This window comes from Scleropages formosus, chromosome 3 (assembly GCF_900964775.1).
Source record: "Scleropages formosus chromosome 3, fSclFor1.1, whole genome shotgun sequence".
Lineage (NCBI taxonomy): Eukaryota > Metazoa > Chordata > Actinopteri > Osteoglossiformes > Osteoglossidae > Scleropages > Scleropages formosus.
Genome location: NC_041808.1, coordinates 14,144,992 through 14,157,695, shown reverse-complemented (window position 1 = coordinate 14,157,695; position 12,704 = coordinate 14,144,992). Strand labels below are relative to the sequence as shown.

General features: G+C 41.2%; 1 protein-coding gene across 5 annotated transcripts in view; it reads right to left on the bottom strand.

Annotated features, from left to right (window-relative positions):
• Nucleotides 1-12,704, bottom strand: part of LOC108935228 (voltage-dependent R-type calcium channel subunit alpha-1E-like) — a 98,818-nt gene that overhangs the window by 81,514 nt on the left and 4,600 nt on the right. For all 5 annotated transcript variants that reach the window (XM_018753663.2, XM_018753662.2, XM_018753667.2 and 2 more), the window contains exon 2: nucleotides 1,196-1,679. In XM_018753663.2, coding sequence (XP_018609179.1) covers nucleotides 1,196-1,662 — 467 coding nt within the window. In that variant the 5' untranslated portion in view covers nucleotides 1,663-1,679. The remainder of the gene's footprint in view (nucleotides 1-1,195; nucleotides 1,680-12,704) is intronic.

Sequence of the window (12,704 nt, the reverse complement as noted above, 5' to 3'; positions counted from 1 at the left end):
TTTCATTCCACTGTAAACTCTTATACAAGGAAAAGCCGTGCTTTTATATACATGATTCACTGGAAAACGGACATAAAAATTACCAAACTTGGGTGCTTTGAAGAAATTATGTCCACTTAAATTACTTTTTTTATAGCACGTTCAAGCAACTTTAGAGACTGCTTCAAAAAGAGACACAACTGGGTGAAGATTTAAACATATCGAAATCTGTCAGTTGGCACTTCAAAGCTATAATTTACCTTTCTGCACTCAAGTGTACATCCTTCACTCATTCAAGCTGTGAACAATGCCATTCACGATGAACAAATGTATCTATTATGGCTGCACATAATAAACACATCAAAATAACGAAACTTTCTCTGAAACAGATGAACGGTACATGGTAGGCTTAATTGCTGCTTTCCCCCATTCACTTCCAACCGTTTTCGCTGTTTCCAGTGTGCAACATAGCAAACACATCAAAATTCCCTGGATGTCATGAAGGCAGAACATGTAAGGCACGTCGTGCCAAAACAAGGGCTTTCTTTACCCCGTACGTATCACATGGTGCACAGACGGAAAAATCTTAACATTCCTTACCTCTCATAAAGAGCTAGAGGGCAGGTGCTACCCTGGTGCTCATGCACTGGTAGAAACGTTCAAGACTGAACCCCCAACATGGTGCATAATGTCAACTGTGCACTAAATCCCACAGTCCAGACACACACTCTGATATGTGGACCTTTATGTGCCCTTTTGCTGAGCAGTTCATGACCGAATTCCATTCAATAACTTGCTCTTAGCAGTCAAAAAGCAAGAATTTGACATTTCTTGGGTAAATACATAGTGAGTCGTGAAAAATGACTGTTTTCCCATCACTGTGATATCTGGATTTTTGCCATTATCACGAGTACCAGTATATAGAGTAAAACCACCATCACAAAGAGAGATGGGAAGGTGATGAATTAATGAAACATGCAGGTAGCCACATGCTAGCGCCACTGTACACCTGCTGTCAACAAAGGCCACCGCTGAGTGCTTTTCTGTTCTCAAAGAGGTTAAAGAAAATTGCTTGCACTCTACCTTTTGAAAAGAAACACTTTCTGTCCTAAACTGGCACAGCACCATGTAAGTATTATTTTTCCTCAGCTCATGTGGCGTCAGTGTTTCTGACAACTGTGCTGTGTGAATGTGCTTCAGCGGCACAGGTACTCACTCCCATTCCTTGCGCCGGGCCTGGGGGGTGCTCTGAATCTTATGTGCCTGGTGGGCCATGATGATGTCCCGCTGCTCGATGAGCCCGCCCCGGCGGCGCATGATCACTTGAGGGCTCACGGGCCTGTCGGGGTCAAGCCCCGGCAGAGACGTTTCCCCAGACACACCCCTCTCCAAAGAAGCTCCGCCTTCAGGCCTCAGGGAGTATGGCTGGCACAGGGCACCCGCACTGGCAGCACGTGACAGCAGGCTGTCAGAGAGGGTCAGGGGCACCAGCAGGGAGCTGGAGTGTGACCCGTGAGCCTGGCCAGAGTGGAATTTTTGGCAGCTTTCTGATGCCAGGGATGTGAGGGCATGCTGGGGCACCATACCAAGGCCCGCACCTAAGTGGGGAACAGCCAAGGAACTGCTGTCGGACATGGAATGAGCTCTGTCGATGTAGGAGCCCGCTTCCAGCATCTTGAGCATGTTGTTTCACCATAGTGCTGTGGGGAACAAGAGAACTCAAGTGAACTTTAGACAACAAGGCAAATTGTACAGCACTAAAATGACACTATGCCACAGTTGCTCACAATGGTGAGTAAATGCATAAAAAACAGACATCATCAGAACAATCCCAAGATTCAGGTAGGCGTTGGCCTGCAGTAAGACAACGCTGCTGGCAGCATTTTGATATAACACTGAAAGATAGTCATATAACCAGATAAATATGTAAAGAGTAGTAATATCAATTAGTTACTCCGGCACATTACTTTCCATCTTGCACGTTATTTGTCTGTTTGGACAAGTTTTACCATAATGTGTGCTAGGATATAAATGCTACAATGTTAAGGTTACAATTATTATTACAGTTACAAACTTTATGCTTTATCCTGGTTCCAGAAAACACTAAACGTAACTGTAGTATTTGCAGTGAGACATACAATACATAATTCATAAACATTTATCTCATTCTTTTCACCAAAGTCACTTATAACTATTTACCCAGATGGGTAATTTTTCAGTGGAGCAATTTAGGGAAAGTACCTTGCTCAAGGGTACTATAGCTCGAAGTAGGGAATCAAACCCGCAGCCTTTGGATATAGAGGCAGTAGCTCTAACCACTACACTACCAGCTGTCCCACATAAATACCCTATGTACCATTTTACAGTATTTTTTGTGTATGGAAAAGGACTATAGAAGTGGGGATGCAAAAGCCAGGAAAATTGTAGATGGCTAAAAATGGCTTGTAAACATTAGACATTGTCCTCATAAACAGTATTACAAATAAAAGGCAATGCATTGTATGTATGTATTGTAATGCATTACGATCATTCACTTTATTCAGTTCACTGGTTAAAATAATAGCAAAAATACAAGAGCCCGTGAAGCGTTTGAATTGTTTATTGACTTGGCATGTCTTTTATTTGGGTCTGGTGTCTGTTGTCTGTACCAATGAGCAGATGAAAAGTGTCTGTTTACAGTTTTGCTGAAATACACTAACGCAGCATATCAGTTACCTTTTACATGTCAATTAGCACATTAAGACTTCTATCTTTGAAATATGGAGTAATTTGATGAGTAATATGCCTTCCTTTGAACACAGAGCAATAACATGACATACATTTTTTCAACCTAACCAGTAATATTTCATACGTTGAATTTTCTAAGTGCCATCGCTCAAATTGATACTAATAGTCTAATAAACGTATTGTATTCTGTCACAGCAAGGTTGCACGGGCTTGCAGCCGGAATGAGGAAACATACAGCTTTTAAACTCCTGTACATTGCACGAAGCAAGCTGTACTTGAAAAAGCTAACAAGTCACTTGATAGTTGAAGTGCAGTGCAACTTCTGACTTGTGTCAAGGACATGGATTAAGGAATGCTCAGCTACTGACACTGGCACTCTTTCAAAGACACACACACACACATTTTCAGAACCACTTGTCCCATACGGGGTCACGGGGAACCGGAGCCTACCCGGCAACACAGGGCGCAAGGCCGGAGGGGGAGGGGACACAACCAGGACGGGACGCCAGTCCATCGCAAGGTACCCCAAGTGGGACTCGAACCCCAGACCCACCGGAGAGCAGGACTGCGGTCCAACCCACTGCACCACCGCACCCCACTCTTTCAAAGACATTCACCTGCATTTTGCACATACATCAGCTCATGCAACATACATGGAAAGTAGCTCCACAGCAGCTCGCTGAACTAGAAGACAGCACACAATAAATATTTGTTAAAAGTCAAAGTTTGGCAACACCTGGTTGAAACCACATTTTTTCATCACTATCTGCGTTATTTTCACACAATACTGTATAACTATATCAAAAATGCAAGTTTTAAATAAAAATTTAAATCTTGTGCCTTCCAATAAAATTGTCACCCAAACCAAATTTAAACAATGTAAAATGTCAATTTTAAAAAAAGCCAACGTGTACTCAAAGTTTTGACAGGGTGTGCAATTCATTTTTAGAAATATTACTGAGCAGCTCACAGCCACAACACTGGGATATTATCCTGCACTTGCAACATTTCTGGCTTGATATATACTGAGGTCAAAACCCTACTGAGATAATGCATTATTATTTGTGGAGGATGGACACAGGCCCCAAAATGAAAATTCAATGCTTAATCAATATGCAAAATATGGTAGAGAAGTGGATAGAAGGTCGACAAACAAGCGAATATCTACGCAGACATTTGAAGATATACACATTACAATCAAGCCCAGCATTTTAATATGAGTATTGCTAGGCTTTGAGAAATATTAATGCACATTATACAGTAAAAATTATTGACTGCAGTGCTAAGTAATAAAGTCCAAGTCATACAGGAAATACAGACCGTTAAGACACTGCCTGGAAGTCATAGAGAGCATCATTTTTCATTTTCATGTGGCCTGACAAAGGCACATTGTGTGAGAAAATGTTGTTGACCATAAATCACAGGACTGCAGTTAATTCTCTGCAGCTGGGCACTTTTTTATTTGTGCCAGGTCAGCAAGCAAAGGAGCCATGTGTCTGGCTGTGTGATATACTGTAACCCCCCCCTGCCTGCATACACTTGCGTTCCAGCCAGGCACAGGGTTAAGGAGGGTAGGGGACACGCATCGCGAGCCTCCAAATTTCACATGGGAATTTAATTCACTTCCTCTAGTGAAGGATGAGAGCAAATAAAGAGGCAGAGTGCAGGCAATAGAGCAAGGTAAATGCATTGCTTAACCACCTCCTGAGCACAATGTTCCTGCTTTAATCACAACGTCACCTCATTGTGGCTGATTAAACACCCTCAATTGGTGCACCCGAGACAAACTGCTTCGTTTTAATTTCAAGGGACATTGCCTTTTTTGAATATTGAAATGTCAGCACAAATCTGCAGTTTTCTAAATGCAACCCTACATCATGTCTTGCCAACATGTTAGAGAATGACAAGTGTGAGCTGGAAGGCATACCTGGCCAGCAAGCCAACCAACTTCAAGAATCACTTGTCCCAAGCATGGTCGCAGCCAGCCAGAGCCTACCCCAGAGACATTGGGCACAAGGCTAAAGGGGTGGGGGCACACCCTGGACAAGAGGCTAGTCTATCACAGGGCCACAACTAGGTACCCAGGCACACAGCCAGGGAAAGGTACTGGAGCAATTGCAGGACAAGCAAGTGCCCTTGCTCAAAGGCACTACAGCCAGAGGCAGGGATCAAACCAGCAACTCTCGGAAGCAAAGGCAGTCACTCCAAACACGAGGCCGCCACCCACCCATGGCCAGAAAGCTGTCAGGTGTATATAGCTAAAGGCAAAATATCATACTGACTGACAATCATCAACACACAGTCGAGCTAATTTGAGAAACTGTAAAGATCCAGGAATCTGTATGTTCCCTTAAAAAAAGCACATTTTTTTATGCTACTGAAAAAAAATATTAGCTTTGCAAACTAGGCAAGAAAGATATCAAGTCAAAAGTATGTTCATGCAGACAAAATATAACACCTTCCTAGCATGCAGTATCTTTGAGTCGACCATACCAAGACTTTTGGTTTATTAAGCAACCTCCTTGACATTGACTGCAAAGTTCTTCAAAAATGTCCCGAACGTGTCACCCCGTAGGTTGCAATAGCCATCAGCTGTAAAGAGCAAGGCCATGCCATCAAAACACAACCATGAATGTTGCCCACTAAATAAATCTTATAGATACTGATATTTGTGGGTTATATTACTTTGAACAGGTCTGTGAGAGAGCATGCTGCTTCATAGTGTGTTTTCAATTTCGTACCAAAATCCTGGCATGCCTGGAGTATTGGTTTACTGCCTAAGATAACCAAAAATGTATAATTAATAAGGAAAGAAGACTAATATTTTTTGGCATTCTTGTTTCTCCCAGGTATCTACAGGGAAAATAACATAGATAGCCTCAACAGCTACCACAAAGAGAGGCTGAAAGAGGGAAAAGTTGGCAGAGAAATCAATAAAAGTTATTCTGTACTGAGCACCATAATAGAAATTAAATAAGGACAGGAACTCTCACGCTATGTTCCCAGCTGAAGCTTAACTCTCCAGCTGTAAGATTTTTGCATTAAGGTTAGAAACAGTTTTGATACAGGACATGGTCTACTTTTTGTAGTATCAGTTTGTATATTGTACTATTGCACAGAGAAGGAGTTTGTAAAATAGCCCTTTCATGGCCATACAGTTATGAATATAGAGGACCATGTTCCGAATTTTTCAATCACCAAAAACTTAGGGTCTAAAATGTGATGAATACAGGCAGTACATTGAATTAACTGGCCAAATGGAACAAAAAAGACACCTGAATTTCTACACCGAGGAATGAAAGTAAAGAACTTTGGTTGCTGTTACCCTTTTTGGAGAAACAGACTCACACCTTTTTAACATGGGCATCTTTAGGATGAGAGGGAAGCAATACAGTCTTGTAGGAATTTACATTAATAAAAAACAACACAGGAGTCAATCTCACCTCTACAAAATAAGATATTCAACAACAGTCTGGTTCAGTGTAGCTACAGCACAGGTTGTGGCCTACAGTCAAAAAATTCTTCTCTGGAGACGGTGTAAGTGATATGGTGAATATGGCATGCCTGCGATGCAGGAGAGAGGGGTTTTGAGGAGGAAGAACCTGTTCCTAATCACTTACCTTATTCAACCCTTCTCCCTAACAGAAGATGGATGGGGAACCCGGGAGAGAGAGAGAGACAGAGAAAGGGAGAGAGAGCCAAGAGAAAGAATGGAGACGCGACCCACAACACCAACCCAAGCACAAGTTTGAACACCTTCTCATCGACCCTTCCCCACCCCAAGCACCGAGCACGCAAATAAAGTCAGCACTGTTGTCACTAACCCAAGTCTGCAGCGTAATCAATACCACAGTGATTAACATTGTTAAAAAGATACAATTTAAGACTAATGATGCTTTCTTAGCTTGGCTGTTTACTGCTACTTGGCTCACATTGCGTACTGAGTTGAAAAAAGCAGTAAACTGACAGCATGACAGAGTGCACAAAAAAAGTTATTCCTCTATAAATTATCTTCTCTTTACTTTTTAGAAAACTAGAGCAAAATGACCCATTGAACAAAGCCTATGATACTGAAGATCTAACTAATCTCAAAGCAGCAAGAACATGTTTTCTTTTTCATGTTTTCAAGATCAACAGTGTGGCTGAAATGTTGACCTTGTAAAGTTCTCGTTCTTCCTGAAACACTTCGACATTTTAGATATTTCCAAATTCCTCCTGCTGAGCAAAAAGAAGTCAGACTCACTTGCTTTTCAAGTATAAAAAAAAAGTCACAATGACATTCCTGTTGTGGGTGTAGTACACATTTAAGTAATAGGACTAGTATGTGAGAGAGCTTGGTGAGCAGAACCAGGAGGTTTCTAAATAAACATGACTAAGACCTTACTGTAAATATCACAGATTAACAGCGGCATTCAATCTGTTATGGTGGAAACATGTTACGCCTTTATCTACAGCTACTGTTTTCCGTAAATTCGCCCAGTAAATCATCCAAAGGCACAGACATTATGTGGCTGAAGCCAGTCTTCACACCTACAGCTACAGACTGCAAGGAATGACAGGGTCACTCACATAATGATGTGGGTCACCGTCACATTGACTGAGGTGCACTGGCAGAGTATTATCAGTGCTGGTGCTGGTAGAACAGCCTTCAAAAAAAGAAGACATGCTGACCCTTTTTAAAGTAAGGAGCAAGCCCCTCGTAAACACGATTATGTAACGGAATTGACACGTTTCCATTTTCTAACTGGGGGAAGTATTTGACAACCCAAAGAAAACCCAACAAATGCCACCACTCACTCTTATACAGCACAGAAAGGCAGGGCAAAGGCAGAAGTTCATTGAAATTATGTGAACCTTCTCATTCATCACAGGTCTGGTGGCCACACGGTGACACAATGCTTCCGATTAATAGGCATTGCTTGAACATTATGGCTGAAATTGTCAAAACTAAACATTGTCCTCCATAAGTGAGGTGCTTGATCAGTGACATAAATAAATAGCTAGAAAACAAGGCCTAGCTAAAGACCATAAAAAAAGTACTTCAAGTTCCTGCAAACCCAGAATGAACAAAGAAATGGAACGACTAAATTAATCTGTTTATATAACACTGGGTTTTATGAGGAGGATAAACGGTTCCCATGGCAGCCAAGCCGACAGCATTTTGCTGCCATTGATGTGAATGGAACCCAAAAACGTTGTGGAGGTGTCCCTGTGAATGCAATGTTTAGCACACCTATCTGAGACACAGAATTTAAAAAGGAACTCTTCAATTTGTGTAATTTGACATATCACATACAAATACATAACACTGCCAATGCAACATGCGTGCTGCTAGACCATGCAGAGGAAGCCTAATGAGCCCAATACATATTTCTTATTGTTAGTTTTCAAAGATGTGTCAGTAAGAACACGACAATAGGCTACATACAACTGTAAAATTATTCATTTCAAAGCATTCGAATTGAAGAGTGAAATGTAGAAAATAAATTTATATTAACCTACAGTTTCATTTGATTACACAGTTGCTACAACTATATAATAATATCATTTTATACTATAGTATGTATAGTATATAATACTATATACGCTTAGTGTGTGAGTGAGTAACAGAGAGAGTGTCTTCCACTGGTGTATGGATGAGTGAGCAGTAGTAGTGTATCTAGCAGTGTACGTCACCACGGTGAATAAGGTGTGTGGGCTCATAACACTACATAGAGTTCATTGGAAGTCACTTTGGAGAAAAGCATCTGCTAAATAAATAAATGTAAATGTATACTTTCAGCAAAATAGAACGCTAATAATAATTTAGAGGACGACACAAAAGAATAAGTTCAGTGTTTTTTATCCATAAGCAAAACTGCAATTTAGACTTGTACAGAACACTAGGGGATTTTAGTATATGTGCTCGATTAAGAAGTCAACACAGCAGGGATGCACAGGTAGTCTTCAGCTTTGAATGTTGTTCTTGTACCTCATTTCATTTCCATTATCCCCTGCTGAGAGCCCTTGAGTAATTTTTTATCATTGTTTAATTAGAACATTTTAAAAAATACACAAATAAATTAATGTGATTTCAGATAGCTTGACTGGATCAATAAATCAGTTCAAATGATTTACCAGTAGGGTGTAGTCAGTGGAGTCTTTTCTGCAGTGGAATGCTGGGGCAGTAGCATTACCGCAAAGGATGCCAACGAATTCGGCAAGTTAATCAGGAAGGCTGGTTCTGTACTGCGAGTGAAGCTGCACAATGACTCACACCCTCTGTCACCATAGTAAAACAAAGGAGTACTTTCAGCAATGGACTGGTCGAGTTGCGGTGTTCCAACAAGCACTTCCGGAGGGCTTTTCTACCAGCAGTCACCAGGCTCTACAATGAGTCCTCACACCGCAAGTGGGGTGACCTCTTAATGACAGATAAGCTTTCTGTGTCCCACCAAACCATGAACCACTTCCCTCATCATCTGACTTCAGTCCTCCTGCTCTTCAATTTAAACATGTTTGCTTATTCATTCACTTGAAGTGAATTATTTATTTTTCTACTTATTTCATTTGCTGACATTTATTTTTCACATTATATGTTTGGTTACTTCACATGTTTGTACGTATATATACTATATGTTAGTATGACCATATGTATGTGTGTTGTACGATGTATGCTGCTGCAGCCAAAGTGAATTTCCCTCTAAAATCAATAAAGTTTCATTCATTCATTCATTCATTCATTCATTCATTCATTCATCCGAAGACCCAGTCTGCCAATGAGTGACACCTGCTGGGAGAACACTGATATTGCAGGTAACCTGTTAAGCTAGCTAGTGTGATTCATGAGAAGACTTTGACCACTGGAGTGTTCAGTATTTTTTACACATTGTACAAATAGTACAACTAAACCAATGCCTATTTAAAGCAGATTCACACACACACACACACATTTTCGGAACCACTTGTCCCATAGGGGGTCGCGGGGAACCGGAGCCTACCCGGCAACTCAGGGCGTAAAGCCGGAGGGGGAGGGGACGCACCCAGGACGGGACGCCAGTCCGCCGCAAGGCACCCCAAGCGGGACTCGAATCCCAGACCCACCAGAGAGGAGGACCCAGTCCAACCCACTGCGCCACTGCGCCCCCCCAAAGCAGATTCAGAAGACAAAAAAATATTTTTAGTGGCTAACTGGTAAAACTGTAACATGTAGCAACATATTTAAAAACTGCCAGTAATGCATGTGCTTTTTCTCCCAATAGTATGCTGTTTTTAAATAGTGAAAGACTGACTTTACAAGAACGCAGTCTCAATTTACACAGCAAACACAATGTCAGAATGGGAACCAGAAGGTGGCATTTCTTGGGCTTCTGACACAATTTAACACCCATTTAATCTCTTGAATCACTCACCTACACTAATTTTCCACTCGTTTGTTGACGTTTTCACGGCCACGTGAAAGCAACGGGGTTACCAGGGACTCAGTTACGGCTGCCTGTGCCTGCATACTCGTAACCGGAACTCAGCAGGATGCCTACATCCGGATTTAGGTCTTTTGTTGCTCTGTTAAAATACCAGCAGAGAATGCAGGGTGTTGATGAGAGTGCCCTTTGAAAACACACAAGGTCTCCTTGCAAAAGACTTTTCACCGAAATTACCTGAGAAACACACAATAAAGAACTGATGTCATAGCTGGAGAACACTTTACTGAAACTAGCGACTGACACAAAAACTTTGCCAAAAACCGTGGCAACATTCTACTCACCTAGAAGCTGAAAAGCAACACAAAGCAAACTTCCTGGACAGCACCGCTTCGTCTGTAACAGCAGAACAAGTCAGTGGTGCATTCAACTGGTGATTAGTGAAGTCATAATGTAGGACACATGAAGGAGGATCCTCCTTTCAGTCTCAGAATAAATATTTTGGTGTAAAAAGAGGCTGAGAGTCTTATTTATCTGCTTTTCTGAATACTGATTCTGTTTCCAGAATCCCAAATTTTTTAAATCTGCTTGTTTTGCAGGTGTTTTGCTTTTGTTTCTACATATTTTTTTTGTGGATATCCTCCAGCGTTTTGCCTGAAAACATTTGGTTTTTGTCATTTGTACCTGAAACGAGGTGTGTTGCCTTCTTTTCAATGTCAGGGGATGCAGCTGATGTGTTTAAAAAATGACTGCAGTATTTATGTAATATGCTATTTAACTGTGCAGACACGCATTTCAAAGTCCTTGAAAAGCACAATAGGAAGTGTCTAACATCAAAGTCCACTGTCTTACAATCTAATGCCTTTTAAAGACTTTTCACATTTATTTCAGTTTGTTTTCGCTTCTCACTTGTGAAGTTCATTTTTTAAGCTTCGGAAATCACTGACACACTTTAAGTGGACATTATCAATTTTGACACGGAAAAGCACTACAATTGTCTTTCACATTGTAATGAGATGTGCTGCATTTATTTCTTTCCTGTGTCCTACACGGACCCTAATAATATACTGATTAAGTAACTGTGCAGCTCTTAGGCAAGGTTTCACACAGAAGGCAGGGGTGAATTGTGAAACAATGAATCTCTGTAGGTGATCGTACATTCTGTGGTTTTATGTCAATGCATGGACTATAAGCTGAGTGTCAATTTATTAAGCTGTTTTTATAGCTGAAATAAAGGTTCTTAAGATTATGGATTATAGAATATCAATATGTCAAAGATTTTTGGTTCATAAAAAATTCACACTATATGCTGTGTCTTTTTATTAGGTGCTGTGTATGTGATATACAGAGAGGGTGAGACAAGAGCAAAAGACATGTGGCAGTAGCGGATGGTAATTATGCTGCTGGCATAAAAAAACATATCCAAGTATTAAATTATTAACTGACACACTCCCGACAATGAATGTTTCAGACAACATAGGTCTCTGACAACTGCACAGAAACAAAAAGTCATGCTTTACTTCACTGAGTCACAGAATCAATGTCAATTTTAATTGCCAGCCTTTGGTGTTCACATTTCTTTTGTACACCACAGTAAATTAATTATAATGACGCATGGTAAAAATCTTCCTAGGAAGAAATCGTTCCATTAAATAATTAAGCTGCACTTTCGCCAATTAATTTGTAGAACCTCTGATGGAATGTATTAGCCCACAGTCCTACATGAAGTCAGGTAAACAAGTAGTTAGTCATAATGCACACACACACAGACACACACACACACACAGACACACACACAAACACACACACACATTATCTGAAGCCGCTTGTCCCAAGCGAGGTCGCGGTGAACCAGAGCCAAACCCGGCAACACAGGGCGCAAGGCTGGAGGGGGAGGGGACACACCCAGGACGCGATGCCAATCTGTCTTAATCATAATGAACCACAGTAATTTTTAACACTGTGCAGCCACAATAGCTGTAAATATGACAAGAATATGACTGTAAATATGGTGGATAAAATATAAAATGGAATAGATGAAATCTAATGAGGTTGCCCTGTGATTTCCAGATGAAGTCTCTCAATCCCAGTTTATGTTAAATTGTATTTTTCACTTAAGTTTAAATCTGCTTTATCCTGGTTCCAGAAGACACTGAACACACACACACACACACACACACACACACACACATTTTCAGAACCGCTTGTCCCATATGGGGTCGCGGGGAACCGGAGCCTAACCCAGCAACACAGGGCGTAAGGCCGGGGGGGGGGGGACACACCCAGGACAGGACGCCAGTCCGTCGCAAGGCACCCCAAGCGGGACTCGAACTCCAGACCCACCGGAGAGCAGGACTGTGGTCCAACCCACTGTGTCACCGCATCCCCACAGACACTGAACATCACTGTAATATTTGCAATGAGACACACAATATCTAATTCATAAACATTTATCTGAATCTTTTAGCCAAAGCAAATAGTCATTATTTATCCATCTTGGTAATTTTTTTACTGGCGTAACTTAGTATTTTGCTCAAGGGTACTACAGCTGAAAGTGCGAATCAAACCTGTAATCTTTGGGTGCAAAGACAGTGTCAT